Source organism: Enhydra lutris, unplaced genomic scaffold (genome assembly GCF_002288905.1).
Source record: "Enhydra lutris kenyoni isolate GAN:26980312 unplaced genomic scaffold, ASM228890v2 scaffoldscaffold21, whole genome shotgun sequence".
Classification (NCBI taxonomy): Eukaryota; Metazoa; Chordata; class Mammalia; order Carnivora; family Mustelidae; genus Enhydra; species Enhydra lutris.
The window spans coordinates 55,728,211-55,750,311 of record NW_019154105.1 but is presented as its reverse complement, the minus strand read 5'-3'; the positions used below and the strand labels follow the sequence as shown (position 1 = coordinate 55,750,311).

General features: G+C 32.4%; 1 protein-coding gene across 3 annotated transcripts in view; it reads right to left on the bottom strand.

Moving 5' to 3' along the window:
- LOC111149047 (ligand dependent nuclear receptor corepressor like) overlaps window positions 1–22,101 on the bottom strand; it is a 155,785-nt gene that overhangs the window by 15,235 nt on the left and 118,449 nt on the right. Inside the window, exons 6-7 of one of the 3 annotated variants that reach the window (XM_022505943.1) lie at window positions 19,681–19,774; window positions 17,250–18,333 (exon numbers count right to left, since the gene is read on the bottom strand). In XM_022505943.1, coding sequence (XP_022361651.1) covers window positions 17,304–18,333; window positions 19,681–19,774 — 1,124 coding nt within the window. In that variant the 3' untranslated portion in view covers window positions 17,250–17,303. Of the gene's footprint in view, window positions 1–6,855; window positions 10,005–17,249; window positions 18,334–19,680; window positions 19,775–22,101 lie in introns of those variants that run through there. The other 2 variants (XM_022505944.1, XM_022505942.1) reach the window with 2 other exon arrangements.

Sequence of the window (22,101 nt, the reverse complement as noted above, 5' to 3'; positions counted from 1 at the left end):
AGAATTTTATGTTCTGTACTCCATATCCTCTAGTATGGAATCAACCAACTCATCTTTCTTCAAATTATACTGTACTGCCAAAGTAAGAAAAATTTGACATATTTTTTATAAGTTCCCTGAGTTCCTCTGTGACTCTAATGTCTAACACAAAGACTAGTAGATCAAAAGAAAAAGTATCCAATTTGTTGAATAAATTGGGTGGTTTTCCATGAAAGATGTGGAGCAATTAGTGAAGTAGAATACTGTGAAAAACTCAGTAATGGTTGACAAAGCCATAGGATATAAAATATCCAAGAAAAATTCTAAGAAAAAAACATCGAGACAGGAGATTATCAAAGTAGCTCTTCTATATTTTAATAAAGCATTACAAGAGTTAGAAATGCTTCAAAACCTAAAACTCTTCTCCTTACTCAGTTCCTATGAAAGTTATGCTGATAGGGAAGAAAATGAATTATAAATAGAACAGATTTTTATTTAAAATTCCTGATTTCATTAGAATACTTGAAATAATCCAAAGTTTTAACAGTTTCGCTTGTGGCAATATCAATTAGCAAAGTGGTAATATGAAGTCCAAATAAAAAAGAATATGCCTATGAGTTTTTTCACTTTTACATTAAAATATCTATCTTCATCCAATTCTGACCAAATTAAGATGGTGGATTAACTAAGACTTGAGGAGATACTGATGTCATATGAAATTAAGACTTGGCAAGACATTGATCTCCTATGTTTTCCTAAATTCATAAGATATTTTCTCATGGTTTATAATATATATGGTAAAGCTACCTGAATTGAGCCACTCCTCCTTTCTTAACATGAAATGAAAATCTAATATACAAAAATGAAATTTACAAAATGGATTCATCAGAATGTGATCATTTTTGACTTATAGGTATTTCCCATAGTGTTCTTTAAATGGTGAATGTTAATAAAGCACTTACAACTTAATTTTGATTACTCTAATTTGTGTCCAAGAACAAATCAAGTATATAATGTGTTTTTATAGTCATTGCATTCTTTCTGGGAATATCACAGTAAATATAAAGAAAACCTAGCAGGAAACTATACAGAGCAGTGTTTCCCAGTTATGTTCCCCAAACTGTGGGATATAAAAAGCTGTGAGATTTTATATATATTTAAACTTTGAAGAATGGTGTTTAACATGTTAATGTGGCACAGTGATTCAACAGGCACAGGACTGAGCATTTCCCAAAGTTATTAGACCGGAGAACCCTTTGGCCACAGAACATCTTGGAGGACTAGTGCTTCGTGGACTATATCTCTGGAATGCTTGTGTGGCAACTAGATGAAGGTGATAATGAGTCATCTAGAAATGTTTTTCTATCAAAATGAAATTTAGAAAATCATCTACTCTATGCTTCATAATTCTATTAAATGATAATTATGAAGCTGAATAATAGCACATGAAGAAATGCTAACTCTAAATTTTATTTAAAAACATTGAGGGATATTCTGTGCCAACAAATTTAAAAGGAAATTTTGAGGTAGGATGCAAAAAATGCAGTAAACCATTTATGAGCAGGACCAGAGAAAGATGCATGGTTGGTTTCAGTTGCAGGTAGCTGAAGGAGCATACTATTAATTAAAAGTCACCCATCAGTTACATATCTGTGTGAAAACCAGAATTCTGAATGGAAAAATTATACTCAGACTTTTTTGAAGATAGATGACAAAACAGGAGAAGCTGACAAACTGAACTTTTTTCAGTCAGCTCAGAATCTAATTCAAAGTATCAATTTGAATTCCCAATTTTTATGGCAAAATTTAATGTTTTAGAATGAGTACGATGAGTATAGCAACCTTAAGTCCACATTAGTTATTCTAGTTTTAAAACATCCTTAGATGTGTCCAAAGTAAGTTTTTACATCCAGATATTTATCAACTAGGAAAGGCACACATTTACTTCCATAACTGAAAAGACAATGATACTCAAAAGTTCTATATTATTATTTTTCAATGGTCACTCCATTTTAGGCCATGATCACCTCAAAAATCATCTCTTGCAGTTAGTCTTTCACACACCCCATTTTGTCCCTCCCCTCAAAAATCTATACTGTGTGCTATTATTAGAAAAGATTCTTTAGAATTACACTTTATTTAGTTTCTCACTATTCATGGAATGAATTCTTGGCCTGATCTCTTTGTCCTTCTGTTATACCCACTTGGTGAACCCAATTAACCCAATTACATCTATGGGCCCACTTTTCTCCAAGCTTACGTTCTGGCAGTTGAGATAAAAATCACAAAACTGTTCAACCCTGTTATTTCTTGAGATAGTACTTCAAATGTTATCTATATTGCACAATACCCACCATATTACTCTTAAATTACCTCTAGACTTATAGAAAATATATCTAATATCCTCAGTATTCTGCCCATGAATTTGTAAACTGAAGTGCATTCCCATATATTGTTCCCACTCTTATGTTTTAAGAGAGACGTTTTCTCCTGGCTGAAACCATTTAAAGATGGCCATAATGTCCAGTAATCAACTCTGGGTCTTCATTCCATTTTCACTGCTTGCCATCTCCTTTGTATCTTCAACCTTTCATTCTCTACTGGCTTCTCATTGGCTTCTAAACTTTTTTTTAAAACCAGTCTTCATTAGGGCTTCCTCTCACTACCTCCCTATCTCCTCTCCAGTCAGAGCCATTTGTTTTCTGTGCTAATTTTCTTCATCTCTTCCTGCATTAACTGCATTGCCCTACCAAAACTACTCTTTCCAAAGTCATTACAATAACCTTTTGCCCTACCTTCGTGGAAACATTTCAAAGCTTAATGAACCTCTTTTCAATAGTTTAAACTGTTGTTCTTTCCCTTCTTAAAACACACTTCCTTTCTACCACACTTTCCTGCCTTTTCTCTTACTTCCTGACTACCCTCAACAGTCTCCTTTTGTGAACATTAAAAAAAAAAAAGATTTTATTTATTTTAGAGATACAGTGTGCGGACACACACTTGAGTAAGGGGTGAGGCAGGGGGAAAAGAATCTCAAGCAGACTCCCTGTTGAGCATGGAGCCTGAGGCAAAGCTCTATCTCACAACCCTGAGATCATGACCTGAGCCAAAATCAAGAACTGGACACTTCACCACCTACGCTACCCATGTGCCCCTATGCATAATTTTTTCTTCTCTCTATCTTTGGGGCTGTGAGATCCTAGGTTCTTTCCATTTTACAGTGAACAATCCATTCCACTCTCATGGTTTCAATTATTTATGGACTCCAAAATCTTTATATCAGACCTCTTTTCTGAGCAACAAACCCATATTAACCAAAGCTTGACCTCTTAACAAGACAGGTTTAAACTGCATGAGTCCACTTACAGGCAGATTTTCCCCCCATAAATATACATACAGTATTGCAAATGTATTTTCTCTTCCTTATGATTTTCTTAGTAGAATTTTCTCTAGCTTGCTTTATTATAAGAATACTGGATAATACATATAACAGAAAATATGTGTTAATTGACTGTTCATGTTATCCGCAAGGCTTCCAGTCAACAAGTTATTGCTATTTAAGTTTTTGTGGAGTCAGAAGTTAAATGTAGATTTTTTAAATGCACAGGATATTAGCACCCTTAACCTCTGCATTGTCCAAGGGTCAACTGTGATTGCTTCCTAAACATCTTTTCTTGGATATCCCACTCAAACTCCCAATGTCTAAAACTGCACACTTTGAATGTTCTCTTTTATCTCAGTGAACGTTACTATCATCTATCACTTAGATGTTCAAGCTCAAACCTGGACATTACCCTTTATTCCTCTACTCTCTAAAATACACTGATCCTCTTAGACCTCTGTCAAATGTATTTGTCCTCCTCCATTACTGCTATTATTAGGGCTCCAAACATTTTTTCATTAACTGATGCTGGCTCACAATTTGGGCTATGCTTCCCTCAGTAGCTTTATCTTTTGCCATTTTTCTGTCCACCCCTTGCTACTTTCTTAATTCCTCTTTATGCCTTAGCTATATGAATTAAATTACTCGGTGTTCTATAATCCTGTTCTGTCACCCAAATTTTCCACATGCAGTTTGCTCTGCCTGAAATACTTCCTGACTTCTAATACTTTGGCATTCTTCAAATCTCAGATGTGACTATGTAAGAATCCTTGCCTAATTTTCTAAACCTGGGTTCAATTACCCTCCTAGGTGCTTCTACAAGCCACCTCTCTCCCCAATCATAGCACTCTACTTTGTACTGGAATTGCCTAGTCACTGTCCCCTATGAAATGATAAGCTCCATGAAAACACAAACCATGACTTTAGTCATTCTACTCCCTTAATGTAATTAATAATATCTCACTTAAAACATAAAATATACTCTATTTATTGAATATATACACAGTGCAGGGCTTGTTTTCTTACTCAGATGGAAAGGCAACTTTCTGAACTTTCTATAGCATCAAAGAGCATATTGTAGGCATTTCATTAACTACATACGGAATTAAGAATAGGCTAGAATTACATTTTCTTTCCTTTCCATGTCTACAGTTGATATATAGCAGCAGATATGTAGTAAAGCATAAATTTTAAAACTCCTCTATGTGTTAAACTATATCTTGACAGTTAATCTTGAAATGTACAAAACAAGATATTTATGGCAGAAGAAAAAATTTCATCAATAGAAATATTCTCTAATTCATTATATACATTGCCTTATGAATTTTTCTAGGAAAGTCCTTGTTGCTAGAAATCTCTCTCAAATCTCCAGTCACTAATTGTTCTACAACGAAGAAAAACACATATAAAACTAATAATGAATTTTAGTGTCACTTCCAAAAAGGCATTAAGAAGTATGGAATACCAAGAATAATGAGAAAAAAAAAAAAAAAGACCTTAAGAAACATTTTAAAATCAGATAAATATAACAAATGCTGCTATAAATACAACTTTATAAAAATAATGTCCTTGATTAAAAAAAAAAGAATGTTAAATAAAGAAGGAAAGTTATCAGTAAAAGATAAATAAAACTTTAAGCAGAACAGGACATAGTACTATTAATTTTTAAAATGAGAAAAGGTGAAAAACAACTCTTACTCTGATACTAAATTTTTTAAAAATATCACAAAAGGATTTTGAGACTAATTTGAAAAAGTAATAATGAGGCATCTTCCATCTTATTTTTCCCTGGTGATCTCATATTTAGTGAGGTAAAGAATCATATTAATATAAATTTTATATTCATACCTTAGGAAGATACAATGTTTAAGAAGCTAGAAGGACTAAATATGGTTCTGTTGTAAACTACCTTTGGTAAACGCAAACAGCATGAAATGAGAATGGTAGTAAGAATTAAAAATGAAACACTGCACTTTATACTTTATTTATGACAATCTTTTAAAAAGATGTGTATATATTTTTAGGTGAATTATAAATTTTTTTTTTTAATCACTATCAGGCTTCTTCCTTCTTTTTTCCTGACATGCTACTTGTTATGTTCAATTATCCTAAGGATAAGAAACAAAGAACATTGTTTTTTTGATTTGATTCATCTTTCATAATGGAAACTCTAATTTGACCAACATTAAAGCTTTAACCATCACATGTTACAAAGTTAAAATTTTTAATTAATGCATGTTAAATACTACTGAAATAGATTATTTTAAAGTCACTCAATTAACTGAATGTTGGAGGCCATCATAATCATCTAACCTATTAAATCTTGAGTTTAATTATTGCTTTTAATATTTTAATATTAGACTTAATAGTTGTTTTTTAGCTTTTGAAAAGGTTTTAAAAAGGTAACAAAAATAAAGCCATCGATAATTCCATAAGCCCCTAAAATACACAATGTAACAATGCAACCATACAATAAATGTCCTTAAATTTACAAATGTAACCTGGCACTCTCTCCCGTCTGGGAAGTAATGAAATAAGCACTACCATACTTCTACAAATCTTGGACTGTCTAACACCTATCAATAAGCTGAGAAGGAACTAGCTACATTGGCAACTACACTGTTCATAAACTATTTTGCTAGGGTCTGAGGTTAACAGTCTCCCTGAGGCACCAATGTCAGGCCAGCACAACTGAGTAAAGCTCATAATTACTTACTAAAGTAATTTCAGTTTACATTCTAAATTTAGCATTACCTTAACATTACCTTTATATAACTTTCTCCCTTGCTATCTCTGGAAAGAAACCCTCATCTTTATATATGTGGAATCTAGTCCAATGACTCATTATGAAAAAAAACCTATTCAACAAGTTTCCTTATTTATTGAAGAAAATACCTTGTTCCTTGACACTATTTAAATAAGCAGAGTCTTAAAATGGTTCCCAAAGCAGTACCAGAGGGTATAACAATTTGATGGTGAATGTGAGACTTGTATACTAGAATTACTATATATGTTACAGACCTCATCAACTTAGCAATGAGACAGTCTTTACGTCTTTCCACATGGTCTCAAAGCTATTAATTTATCAAGACAATGAATACATATTATCCTGTAGTGTAGCAGTTAATTTTTAGATAGCTCCTTGGGTATATTTACCATTCACACTGTTTTCTATATTTTATATGAGGTCAAATACAAAAACAGATAATATAACTTGTACATTAATGATCTATGTTTAGGAGCTTTCTATGTCTCTACTACATATATTTTAATTTGCTTCAAATCCTGGACACATTAAGATGTAGGGAAGTGCATGGGTATATTTAGTAGGACCTAATAACATGAGTTTCATACTAGGTGCCAAGAAATTAGGTTGTCCAAATATTTTGGAAATAAATTGAAACTAAATCAGCTGTTCCTTTTCTACCCATTGTCTCATACTTTACTCAAGGCACCTAAAATGAAACTTTAAAATTAAGTAGAGAAAAACTTACCTAGTTGGGATTTTGAATAATAGTTTGCCATTTGTCCACTGTTGCAGGACTGTCGTTTATGCCTTTTTGTTGACATTTCTGTGGTCTTCCATGGTGGTCTTTTTCTTTTGTTCAATTTGCTAAGAACATCAGAACTATCAGGATTCTTGTCATAGTTAACACATTTATTTAATTTACTATTGTCAAGTTGGCTGGGAAATTTATCGATTGAAGGACTATTTGTTTTAGCATTTTCCATTTCTTTAGACTGCTTTTTAAAAGAATTTTGCCTAGCAGAATGGGATCTTAAGGTAAAGCGCTTTGATTCTTCTCTGTGAGTCTGAGGATTACTTCCACTGTCAATAGATTCAGGAGAGTAAATGATTGTATTTAGCTTAAAAGTATTTCTGTGTTCAAGATAGTTGATCTTCCTCAAAAATATTCTACAATCTTTTAAGGTTTTTGACTTCCAATTATTTGGACACACATTTCCTAGTCTTGGTCCCTTTTCAAAATCTTTTTGGCTGCAACTTGTTCCATTCTCTTTTGCTTCTGACTTAAAATTATTCTCTAAACTAGCATGTGTTTTCAAGTCAGACATTGCCACCTTCTGTTGCAAAGAGTTCTCCCTGATCTCAGGTGGCAAAATAAACTGATTAGCTATTGTGTTTTTTCCTCGGAGTGGGATATCGGCATTTGTTCCCTCCTCAGTCTTACTTAAAAACTGGTTCTGGCAGAAAAATCTTAAGTTTTTCCTTTTAGAGATCCAATCAATTGTTCCATGGTTGTGCAGCTTTCCCTCTCTTTTCCACCTTTCATGCTGCAACCTCTTAAACTCAGTTCTTTTTAATCTAGCTAACGTTAAATTATTTTTCACATTTAACAGCGGAGAGCTAACCATTTTATGCAGTATATGCAACTTCCCTGCAGATTTTGAAGGAGAAGATAGTGCAAATTTTTTAAAGTGCTTTCTGAAGGGGCTGGTATTAAAATTAGAATATTTGGTCCCTAACTTAATTCCTCTAGTATTTATTACTTCCAAAGGGTTTCGAGCATTTGCTTTTCTAACTAGTGAAAGAGACTGTGTTTCTGTTGTTTGCATAAACCAGATACAGAGTTCATTCAAATCATACTTTTTCCGAAAAAGCATTTTTACAGGTGAAACTTCAAGTTCTAAAAGACAGGTTTCCAAAGGGTTTGCTATTTTGAAATTATCATTTTCAATGTGTTCTCTCTTTTTATGAGCATAATTTCCAGCTTCATCTCCACTCACTTGCACCCAAGCATTTGTTATTTGCTCAAATCTATTGTTTAATTCCTCTAATAAGGAATCGTTTGATGTAGAAGCAGCCCACCACCTGAGCAAAGGATTTGATGAAATTATTGGGTCCAAGGATACTTCAGAAATGGGTATTAATTTGTTATCTTCCAAACACATTTTTTCATTCCTTGAATTTCTGGTTGCTGGGGTACCTTTCGAAACTATTTTTATCCTTGACTGCTTATGTTTTTCCTTCTGACTTTTACCCTTTTGCAAATGGAGTTTATATGATTTACGGAACAGAGCATTTCTATAAATAAGTGAGCTAGAAGATGCTAATGGATGTAAGAAATGGAGAGATGGTTTTCTATCTCTAATAGAATGTCTCAAAGGTATAGTAGCAACCATACTTTTTGATCCATTCTTAAATGTGTCAGCTTTGGTGTGCCCTGTATCCATCTTATTGCATTGGTGATCATACTTTTCTTCAGCCAGATTTTTTTCTAATATATTTTCTTGTTGTAAAGGAGGTAAGCAGCTGCTAATACTTACTTCTCTCTCCTGAGGTGAAACTCTATTAATAGTCACAGATATGCCAGAGATTTTCACTTTTGCAGGTCTACCAGGCTTCCTAATTATAGCAAAAGGCTTCTGAGTTGGTCGAATAATGTTCTTAGAAGGTTGAGGTATCACAGACCTGTTCTTGATAGGCCTAACATATTCAAAGCCAGACCCCAAGACCTCACTTCCAGTAGTTAAACTTGAAACAGCCCTTCTTTCACCTGCATCAATTTTGTATTCTCTAATATTTCTGAGACTGTTACTTTCAGTTGGAATATCAGCAACATTATTGCTGAAAGATAACACATTGCTTATGTTTACCGTTCCTTCAGAAACATGCCTTCTAGTTCTTCTTGACCTTCCATAAATAACAGTTACGGTAATACTTTTTCTATAAATACTTTCTCCTACTTCTGATAGGAGAGATTCTGGACTTTTCTTTCCAGCACTAGAAGACTCGTTTTGGCAAATGGTGATGTCTGTTTGATTAGTTTTAGGTTTTGGTGGTCTTCCAATTGGCCGCTTAATTTGTTGCACAACCTGGGGACCTATTTTTTTAGGTCTACCTGGTTTCCGTTTAAAAGATGAATCAATACCATTGCTTGGATTTTCCTTAGGTTCATCTTGTGGCATATCACTATTCATACCATCTATGAACATTGCAGGGGATTCTGTAGTTTCTTTTGCACAATTAAATTTGTTTAGTTCTCCCTGTAGAGTGTCACTATCATTAAGATTAGAACTATACTTTTCAAAGTTAGCATTTGGGACATTATTTGTCACTGTTTTTTTTTCAATTACATGATGAGTTAGATATTTTTCAGAAGGAAGTTCAATATTTGACTTGGAAGTACCAACTGAAGTTAAAGTGTATTTGACTCCTTCACTGCTTTTAACCTCAGATAAAAACATGAGTTTGATAGGACTAGAATAGCTGGAAAAAGAAGAGCGTTCAATGGCTTCATATTTTGTTGACACACTTTGAACATTGGAAATCAAGCTACTCGTATCCAAAATAGATGTCTTTTCCAGATTATCAAGTCTTTTGCTATTCAAATCTATTGTAGGAATAGGATTGCTTTTGATATTGCTGGCTGCTACCACAGATTTTGATAAACTCTGCTCTTTGCATGTCATTCTGCTTACAGTAAGAGTCACATTTCTACCTGCAGTTTGATCTTTACCATTAACTTCTATCAACTTCTTGGATGCCTTGCATCCTTCAGATAATGAGTGATTATTCAAAGACTTTTGGGCCATATTTATTGTGTCTTCCAAACGCTCCACAACAACTTGTAAATTAGAATTCATTGCAATTTTGTTTAGCTCTATATTGTGTGAGCTTTCAATTTGAATATTTTTCATGGAATCTTTTTTTTTGTAGATTCAGAAACTTTTTTGGCCTTAGGGGATTTTTTGAAAACATAATTATTTGTTACATATATAGAATACCACCCTGGGGGCACAATATTTCGTTTAGTTCTGCTCAAAAATCGAGGAACATCACTTTTCAAAGGAGCTTGAGTATTCTCCAGGTTGGGGTTCTCCTTGTGATTTTGCAAAAGTTTTTTTCCACCTGCAGATTTCTCCTGTGATTTTCTTATGCTCATTTTCTCAGGGAAAGTTGTTTTAAAGCTTTCTGAAAATGCATCAAAAGCCAAGTTAGTTTCTAAACTATGAAGAGGTAGTTGTAATGACTGTAATGCACAATCTGGTGAAAATGATGTTTCTGTATGATTATTATCTTGCCAGTTTTTAGAATTTTGTAAAGACCCTTGGCAATGATAGAATTCTTCTTTGTCCGTGGAAAATATCTCATCATTGCGTGTCAACTTCCTTGAATTTTTTTCAGTGTATTTTTTTCTTACAAAATTTTCATCAAGACTAGCAAGTTCTCTTTTTATTTGTAAAGACTGCCTTCTAAACATGGGGGAATCAGGAGAGCTGTGCATTGAAAATAAGGTTTCTTGACGCTTTCGAAATCTTGTCTGAATAATTTTATTTTCTACCTTTTTATCATGTTGACTCAGCAATTCCATGAAACTGTAATCACTGACCTTGGCATTATGCAAGAGTGAGGATATTAAATCCCTCAATTTTAAATCATTATCTGTATTACAATCACTGCTAGATAATGTTAAAAGGTTTGTCACATCTGTAGCTTCTATTGATTTTAATTTTTCATTAATACGATCCATTAAATCTTGAAAAATTATAGTAGTTTCATCTTTTTCATGATTTGCAGTACAATTATCGCTGTCTTCCAGGAGCAAATAATCAGAGTTACTGGATTTTTTAGTTTTATGTACTTTACCTTCGGGATCGCCCTTGTCACTGTTTATTTCTGCTGGTATGAGAGATGGAGGCTGGTTAATGTTTATTTCAGGTCTGTTATTTTCTAAGGCTGAAAACTCTGGGACGACATCTTTCAATTTTTCAAATCCTTCAGTCTGTACAGGTGATAACGGTGGAGGTGATGGACTTCGAGATCTACAAACATCCTTAAGACTGACTGAAACATCGCATATTTCCCTTGATGAAAGAGGAGCATGAAAGGTTGATTTTGTAGAGTGAATGTTTGGTAACAGTCCAGAACAGCACCTGTGAGAATTATAACTGTTTGCAATTCCTCTATTCACTACTGTCTTAATGCGTTCAATAGTTACAGTTTGGCAAGATAAACAATGTAAATCTTTAATACAGACTGGCAGAGGCATAAAACCAGGGCTTTGTCTTTCATTTTGTAAATACCCTCTTTCTGCCAGCCTATATTCACAACTACAGAATAGACCATGTAAATCATCTTCAATTAGGGGCTTTTGAGATTCTGAAGACACAGTATATGATGTATTACAATAGCAAAGAGAAGCAGCATTCTGCTCTTGGACTAGAAATTTCAACATGGCCAAAACTTGTTGCTGGTGATGTATGCACAAAGATTCCAAAACTTTGCTTAATGCTGATTTTCCTTTTTCCATTTTAGTAGCTTCCTCTGATTTTGCATCAACAGTTGAACTAAAAATAAAAATCAAACAAAAAATGAATTACAGCAAAAATACCAGTATTATAAGGAGTTATAATTTTAACAGAGTTTGAACAAAAGAAGTTTTGGTATTGCTGGACTCCTAACTCCTATAGAGCTGTAATAATGACATCTTGATTATTGTTCGGAAAAAATATAATGAAGCACTGGTGATAATTTCCTATGGCAAGTAGAATAGTCAAAGAAAAGCCCTAGTTTTGTGATATAAAACCTGATTATAGATTATAATTATAATAATAATATAGATTATATTTTTATTAAATATAAATATGATTATATTTATAGATTGCTAATGTTTAGTGCTTTGGATGTATTAAGAATATTTAATGGAAAGTGCTTCAGAAAGTTATTTTTGGAAGTAGATATTTTATAAGTTATTTTGAAAATTATTAATCCATATTAGTGCAAATAAGAAAAATAAGATATAGGAGAAAATCTTATCTTTAAGATAGATATTTTTTCAAGGTAGTGAAAATAAAAATTATTAATAAAAGAAAGCTTTGTATACTCACAAGGAAAATTAAGGAATTTAGACTTCATATAAGTAACAGAGTATCTTTTCTAAGATTAAGCTGCAGGCATTTTAACCTAATAATAAAAAATTTAAGCTATTTAAAAATAAAATCTATTTTTAATTGATTTTAAATACTAAAGTAACTACATGAAGACTAAAGGCATTACTTACCTAATTATTTAATTTCAATTGCTGGAAAATGTCCCACTGAAGACTAACATACTTCTAATTTTAACTAACACCTAGGATTACTTAGTAACCAAGGCAGAAGTCTACAAAAAATTTTTTTAATCCAATACCAGCAGCAAGAAGAGTAAAATATATTAAAAGAATTCTGTTTCAGAAAAGTATCTATTTAAACATATCACCAAACTCTGTACATGAAAATAGCCTCCCATTCATCATTTCTTATATTTACTATTATTGTCAGTAGTTCCTGGCTTGTAGAAATTTTATTTAGTGTGGAATTAGGATATACTGATTATGAATTGCTACAGAAGACTGTATTTGTTTAAAGGGTCATTATATTTATGTATATTAAAAAGTAAAGGATTTTTATTTTAAAATGAAAAGTAAAATTAATTTTATTTTGCTCCCTGAAACTGGCTTAATCTGTTTCACACGTAAGTATGCAATATTCTATGTACATTTTATAAATATTATGTTATTTGAGTAGCAAACACATCAAGGCAAATTCTGAACATTATATCAAAAATTTTCTAGAAAAATGATAACTTTACTAGATTCAACTAATAGTTCACCAAAATTAACGTGATTTGAAAAAAAGCAGTTATCAGAGTGAGAAAAAATATGAAATTAACAATAAAGTGCTTTAAGTCCACAGACATAACCCCAATACCATTTCCTTTCTGAAAAAAAATTTTTTTTGGTAAATTTTATCACGATTGGGAGTAAATAATGGAACTGATTCCCAAGATTCACTATTAGATAACTCAAAAAATACAGGGAGAAAAAAGACATGAGGAAATGTTAACTATCAAATATGAAGATACGTGATACTATACTCTTTTCCAGCAAATTAAAATTGTAATTTTTACATAAGCAAAGAAATCCCAGAGTTCTGATAGATGCACTTCAACAGTTTTTTTTAAAGTTATGTTACGGCCTATTAAACATATCTGTGATTAAATAAAAAGAGATTTTATTTCTTAGAAAAATTCATTGCACCGTATTTTAAAGATTAATTTGCTTTCCTAAGTTTCTAAAATGCTTAAATGTTTTTTCCATTAGCAAAGTCAAATAGAAAGTAGAAATAACTAAAACTAATGATTAGTGTTAACTATTCTGAAAACCACCCCAAGATTTTTACAGTTGTCCTCTGAGATTTCAAGGAAGTCTATACTTTAAAAAAGTTTCTTATTCAGTTAATTACTCCCCCCCCATTTTATTACTTTTAATAATAGAACTTCCATTCCAAAATACCACAGTGGTCAATAATTTCCATGTAATGGTATATGAAGAATAGCTCCATAAAGTTACTAATTGGATATTCAGGTATTAGATTATATCTAATACACACATATCAGATATTAGCTAACTAAATTCTCAAATTATAAAATTTTGTAATGTTTATTTGGCTCCAAAATTTTTCTTTTTCGTATTTCTTGCATGTTAGAGTCTCAAAGAAAAACAATATGCGTAAATAATAGTTGAATACACAGAAGTCTCCAATCTAGAATTTATTCTGAAGTGATTATGTAAAGGTTCTATAATTATATCTATCATAGCTCCCTTGTTTTTAATGTTAAATTTTTTTCTAACCCTTTTCAGTTCGATTTCTAAACCAAAACATCCTGCCTATTTTTTATACGTTACTATCGGTTTTGCTTATTACAAGTTTTGTTGTTGAAATAGTTCTTTGGAGAAGTCAATTTTTCATATTAATATAAATAAAACTCATTCCTACAGTGAATCAAAAAAGTCAGTGTAGTCAGTTTGTTTTCTTTTCTTTTCTTTTCTTTTCTTTTACTGAATGAGTAAATCAATCACACACCAACAGTGTTGTAAATTTAAGTGCAAAAGCATTGAAGTGCTTTACTACAAATTACAACCTAGAAACACGTTAACTGAACAATTAAAATTCATACAATCAGATTTAGATATATAACAACACAAAGTAGGAACAGAATTACAGTACATTTACAACACAAGACAGATACATGAATTCATTAGAAAATATTGTAATAAATAATTCATGAATTATAGTGCAATTGATTTATGCATAAATATAACTAATTGCCTAACAATCAGTTTATATTAACAAAATCTGTCAAAATCAAGGCAGCCACAGAGTTTTACTAAATTACTGCGACAATGGAAATACTGCAATTAAAAAACAAATACAAGTATTTGTACTGTAAACAACTAAAAAAATCAGTCTCACTAAAGTTAGTATACAATTTAATATAAAATTGTCATTAGCTACCAGAAATGGTTTAAACAACTTTACTGAGCAGTAGTTTTCTAAAAACAGAGGCACTGTTTTTTCTTTTCCTTCTTTTTTTTTTTTTTAAATATAAAATACTTGAGGAACATTCAAATAAGTAGAAAGCATATAAGGGTTGCTTTCACCTTCATTAAAAGTCTGCTGAAACTGGATTTTTCAGAAAACTGTCAATTAATAAGTAGTAACTGGTAACTAAATTTATAAAGTACTTTGAAAGTTTAACATAAAGAACATCTTAATAGAATCAATGGGGAGAAGGGGAACCCATAAATTTCCCTGCCTTTCCTAGTTTGTATAATCAAAAGTTAACTCAATAATTAGAAACATTTTGTTTCTTTTAAAAGTTATGGGTTGATCATTACCTATAAACTATCAAAAAATATTTAATTTACTATATCTGACCAAAAATAAATAATACAAATACTAAATGCTGCAAATTAACTATAATATTACCTATAAAACTACTGATCACTGTGAAGTCAATAGCAAAATGATCCCTGATTTTATGAATCCTGTAAAGTTTTTGGTCAGGTCATCTTTTAAATGATATAAAAGTGTTCTGTAAGTATCCCTTTACTATAAACTTCTCAATCAATTTATTAATGTAAATATAATGTGAGGAATAAAAAAGCTCAATATAAATATTATGTAATGTATTCAGGCCCCCAAATTTTTGCAAGTAAAATTCTGTATAAAGAGGTCAATAAAATTGTGTTGAAACATTTACTTTATTTTTTAAATTTGTTTTTCAATGGGGGAGGAGGGGAAATATATTAAATAATCCAAGTTCTGGCCCTCACAAAATATGGCTTAATTCTTTAAAAAGAAAGATGACCCTGACATCTGCTGTTTTGCAATCTATTATGTGTTCTTACTTGGAAAAACAAAAAAGCAAGAGGATTCATACCCTAGTATGCAGGTAACATTAAGCTGAAGAGGGTTCAGTATAGATCTAAGAGACCAAATAACTACTTGGTTGTGTAGCTTCCCACTCTTCAGTTTTTTTAAATCATATGTAAGCAGTTTTTAAATGTAATAGCTGAAAATCTCTTTAGTATTACATGTATATGTGATTATTAGATACACACAAACACAAGTGTAAAAACACAAGTATTTGACAAGGTGCACTTATTTTTTTAAATTCAGCTTTAAGTATTCCTTTTGGACTTAGGAAAATTGGCTTAGAAAAATGATCAGAACCTGAATTTTAACAGAGAAAAGGGGCACTCAGAGAATTCTGAATATACGAAGCAAATCCCCATTCTTTATATGGAGGCACATGCTTATAACATTTTACCACTAAAACTGCATACTCCATAAATCCAACATGGATACTCTGAACCACATTTTAAAACTGCTATATAAAAATTATTGGTCTCTCTTATGAGTCTAGTAAAAGTTAAAATGCACTGCCCAGCTTCTAACTACCCAATTAGTAGAGAGTTTACATTACTGAAAGTTCAAAACAGCTTCAGTGTTAAATATCTGTAAATCTATTCAAGACCCTGAACAAACTGCAAATTTGGTTATTAGCAAAATGATAATGTATCGCCCACCAAAATGAAATCTGTAATTCATTTTGATAAACTGAAAATGTTTTGAAATGTCACAGCAGCAAATATATTAAAGTTACACTGAGGTTTTTCAATAGTAGGAGTGTGTCACAATCCTTAAAATTTAAAGTAGTCATAACATCAACTAACCAGCACATTTAAACCAAATATCATTCTCAAGCTTTTTCTGTGCACATTATAAACATGCTCTAAGTTGCATTCCAACTTTCTTTTCTAACCTTACACATTAGCTTATTTTTCAAATGAAAAACAAAATTAAATTATTTTAATAATTAAATTTAAATTACTTTTTGTTCTTAGTATTCCATCTTATATTAAAGGATTCTATAGCTGCTGGGGTTAACTATGTGTCAGTTTTTTTAAAAAGTATATACCTTATAAACCCCAACTTCCTGTAAATCAACTATTAAATGATAAATATTAAATTTCATTATACATATCATTTAAGGTTTTCTTTTCTATTCCTGGTGGATGCACTTGAGTGCATTTCATATTTCATAGAATACACTGTAGTGTACTAATACTGTATATATTAATTTTTCTTCATATGGAGATAGTTATTTAAACTTTGATTGGTTGTTTGATGTACTTACAATAGCTGTAAGTGCAGTATGTAAAAATGTTTACAAACTATTAATATCATATTTCCCTTATAAGATGGTTCAACTGAATGGCTGGAGTGGTCTTTCACCAATAAAAGTGTTTCACTTGACAATTACTTGTTTTCCCACAACGCTTTATGCTATTGACTACTAAAGAAAACCTGAATCTTTTTCACCTATTTATACAAGGATTAAATACAAACTATCAGAATTAAGTAAGCAACTATATAATTCTGTCCACAGTGAAAACCCTGAATAAAACTTTTTTTTTCAAAAGGCATGTAAGTGGTTTTTGAACTGTAAAATTTCATGTCTCCTGTCAGAGTGAGCGTCTGTAATTCCCACATGTGTGTATATAGACACACAAATACACACCTGTGCACATACACACACACACGCAAACACACATACACACACACACATACAAACATTTTCCTAACAAGTAATCTACACAGGCTTGCTGTTTTTGCAGCTGCCAGTCCCTGAATCTGTCATATTATATAACCCAGTGTCTGGTAATCGGAGTTTCTTCTTCGGAGGAGTCTTCAGTGTTCCAGATCTTTCTTTTACCTTGTATTCTAAAGTGCTGTGAGGTACCCCATAAATTCCTTGTGCTTTGGAAACACTCATTTTTCCGCTCATTACCATTGCAATAGCCTCTTCCATTATTTCATGATCATATTGGCGATAACGGCCACGTTTTTTCCTGGGCTGCTTGCTATCTTTTCGATCCAATCCATCTTCAGTATTTTCAGAGGTTCCATCAACTGTTCCATTTTTAGAATTAAGACACAAAGGAGAGAGGTCCCCATGTAGAAAATAAGAGTCAACACTTGAGTGAGTTACAGGCCCAGAACATTCTATTTTGTTCTGTTTAGGGAGTATATTTTTCAGTTTTTGGAGAGCTGATCCTTCTAGGACTGGAGAGGTTTTGGAAACTTGATACATAACATCCAGCAGACCAGGACCATCAGGTTGTGGTTTTGAAACCGAACTTACTCGGAGCTGAGGAATTTTTAACTGTACAGTAGAGTGTGAAGTTTCATATTGTAGGCTTTCATTTTTTTCTTTAAATTGAGTAACCATTTTCTGTAGAGTTAACTGATGGAGGTAACTGGAAGCTGTTGGGAATTTTAATTCTGAGGTTTCAAGTAGATTGAGTTTACTTTTTTCTGTGCGCTCTGCTTGAGCTCTTGCCCACAAGGCTACTTTTTGCAGCACTGCACAAGTTTCTTTACTGTCTTTATATGAGTAACTATCATTGAAATCTCGAGTTTTGTTTTTAAAAGATGCAGGCTTCCCTGCTGGTAAGGCTTCTAAGTGGAGAAGTAAAGTTTTTTGAGGTATGCCATAAAGTATGCCTGCTTTATTTATGTCCAGTGCTCCAGACTGAATGTCTTTCAAAGCTTTTGAGAGCAAACCATCTGCAAACTCAGCACTTCTTTCCACATAGTCCTCTCTGTTTCTGTGTAGTCTCCTGGATGGATGGAATGAAACGATGGTAAACTGATGCATGAGAGACTCTCACACAGCTATGGAAGGGGAGGGTCCACTCCTTTATTATACTCCTTGCTTAGGTAACATCACTGCTTATGACTCTTTTTAAGTCTGTGAGATGTAGTAGTTACTCCTTATCAAAGCAAACGCTACAGTCCTGGTAGGACAATGTGTCAATCATACGGTGGCCTCAACGGGCAGACCTTCCAAGAACATAAAATCCTAACTCGGTATTTGTAAAAATATTCTCATGATGTTGCTATTCCTCTGACAGATGCTTGCAGAGCAACACTTATAATTTTTATTTGTACAATTAGAGTTCCATTATAAAAAATACCCAAATCCTAAAGGAGTTTTTGTTAGTAGAAACGTGACGTTACCGCTAAACAAGTAATAAAAGAGTCAACCCCTTTAAAGGAAATTTGTAGCAGCAAGAATATTTCCAAACACAAACATCCCATATTTCCACAAGACTAATTTTTCTCTAGACAAAAACTTAAAATTTGAAACAAGTAGGTAAGTTATATTTGGGTAAAATAATTTGATACTATAAATTGTTCTTTCTATTTCAAATATATCATTGTAATTTTCAGTTTCTCGAACAGAAGCTAACTATACCGTGTGACTCAAAAGCTACTATAGTCTTAGTCGAAATAAGTTATACTCTATATCTAAGATTTAAACGTGGTAAAAAAGCTTCCTATGCAGTTTGTTAATGGGAAGATGCAAAAGTTACTAAATAAAAATCCAAAAATCCAACAAGAGCATCTCACTGCTATTTATTTATTTATTTTATTTAATGAGAACTTTCAAAGCATGAAAGGGCTTTCTGTGGTGTTTACTAGATATATATTATTATATATATTATGTAAAGTTTGCCACCACACCTAAAGCACAGTGAAAAAAACGTAAACACTATAAGCTAGCTGTTAGAATTAGTAAGTATGGTACTTTTAAAATTTGTTGATTGTTTAAAAAAATTAAATAGTGAAATCACATATTTTCCTTAAAATTGCCTCCTGAATACTGAATTTTAAATTTTCTTTATATTCGTCCTGCTTCTTAGTTTGTAGCCTATGATTAAGTTGGTAGTTCATTTTAGTAACATGAACTAAAGTTTGGTGATTGTTCTGATAACTTTTCTTTAACAGAAAGAATAAAAAAGAAAGAGAAAGGACAAATGAAAGGTATGAGAGACACACACTTATGAGTGACAAAAATTCTGGAGGAAAGCTAAATATGTCAATCTACTCAAAGTAGTATTAAGAGTTCTCTGAAGAGATAATTTCATATTAATATTAAATTATATTTCCTAGATATTGCTTACCCAGCCATTGAATTTTCAGAAGAAGGATCACATATGGATGACTCTTCAGATTTTATGCTGGTTTTCTTTGTAGAGAGATCTAACACTCCATCCCCTATAATTTTTGCAAGAGAAAAAACTTTATATTTGTGACAGATAGGTAATCCTTACATTTTAACATTTCATATTTTGCTGATCAACTAATTCATGACCTAAAAATTAACACTTGTATTTGACATGTGGCTATTACCAACTCATCTTGTGGGTTTAAGAACAGTACATGACTGGGAAGGCACTACATAGGAAAAAAGAACAGAGAAGGCGCTGGCATTGCCAAATGATATGAAGAAACATATGAAGGCTATGATATAATATCTGTTTAAAATCAACCTTTGGTTACTTTTCCCCTTGTTCTGCTGTGAACAGCCATTAACTGCTTATCCATGACTTTTTTCTAATCAAGGCTGCCCAGATGATGCTTCAAGAAAGTAGGAATGATGTAAGTTGTACAAAACAGAGACCACAGAAAAAATGATGATGAATAAGAGAACAATAATTAGCATTTACTAGGACTAGCAATATGCGGAACATATGCTTTAAGTAAACTGTGACTATATATAATCGAGGTATTTTTTAGAACTCAGTGTAAAATTTTACTATTTTAAATAACTGAAATGTATAGCAGTTGAATCATTGCTTATATAATATGTTTACACCTGTGACTGGATGAAGACATAACCTACAATATTAATGTTTTAGGAAAAATAGCCCGTTAGAAAACAACTGCCTAAGTATTTATTAAAATGTAGTTGTTTTTATTACAACACTGAATTTACATAAATAAAAACAATGATTCAGACATGTTAATCTGACAAGGATTGAAAAGAGTAAAAATAAACTATGAATTTAAAACAAAGCACTAAGCAACAGTGTGACTATTTCTTTACTGACAGCTAAAAAATTGAAAATTTAAGTTATAAAGAATCATTATAAGAAAACACATGTTTAAAAAATATACTTAAAAATTTAAGTTGGTCTAAAAAAAATTCATCTAGGTTTTATTGTTACCATATAAATTTACCTAACACTTAGGTGCTCTGGCAAGACACAAAGACAGAAAAATGTCTCACTCGTAACCTATGTGTAATTCAATAATTTCATTGAGTGCCTACTGTGTTCAAAGCACTATTTAAGGAATTTGGAAGCAGCAATAACAAAGGCATAAACAGTACCTATTGTCATGGTGCGAACCATGACCAACCAAATATATTATCAGGGAAAAGCTTCTGTAAGGATCAGTTTATACAAAGGCTGTGTTACGGAATCATTTTTGAAATGTCTGAGGAATAGCAAAGAGCAAAGTCTCAGCTGGAAGCCAGGCTGAGCGAAATGAGATCAGAAATGTACAAAGGCAGATCACATTGGGACTTGTTGGCCATGGTAAGAAATCTGAATTTTATTTTGAGAGAGAAAGGAAACCACGGGAGGTTTCTGAGTGTAGGACCAACAAGGTTTTAATTTGTACTTTTAAAGGACCAATCTGCTGTGGGGAGAATGGACCGCAAGGGCTAAAGTGGACTAGGGAAACCTGTTTGAAAAACACTACTGTATTTCTCAACTCTGAGCTTTCACGCTTCATTAGTTTCCTCTGTTAGAAGACTCCTAATCCTTTCCTTCTATCCCCACACTCATCCTAGTTCTCATCAAATCTTACTCATCATTCAGTCATTCAGGCCACACTTGAAATTTGGTTGTCATTATTTTAGGTTCCTATACCTGCCACACTAACCTATATTATTTAGCATTTAGCACCCTATATTCTAGTTGCTTACATACTTACCAGCATTAGCCATGCACACCATAAGCTACGTGAAGACAAAGACCATGTCTATTTTATTCACCCATGTATCCCCACCCCACTGGCTAGAATAGTGCCTGGCATTCAGTAAATATCTGCTGAGTAGAACTCTGAAGAAGCAAAAGAGAAGACTGGATAGGTAAACAAAACATATGGTACATAGTACCTTGAAAAACTGTTAAGTGAAGCACCTTGCCCCAGGTTATCTGCCCGGCTCAATTTTTTATGCTTTGTCTCCAACTCAACTCAACTCAACCCTCATACTTCCTTGCAGTTCCTCACAAATGCTACATGGTGTCAGGTCTCTCAAACTGCAGTACTCTGCCAAGAATGTTCTACCTTTTCAACTTGTCAAACTCCTACTCAGTTTAATTTTTTTTTCAGTGTTCCAAAATTCATCCATATGCCCCCAAGTAGAACCTAATTACTGTTTCCCTTGAGTCAACACTTATAATTTATACTTAATGACACTTATGAGACTGTCTTGCAATTATCTATATATATCCCTCTACACACACAAACACATATATATGTACATATTTATCCCACAAGACTGAGTTCCTCAGGTCAGGGATCTTATTCAT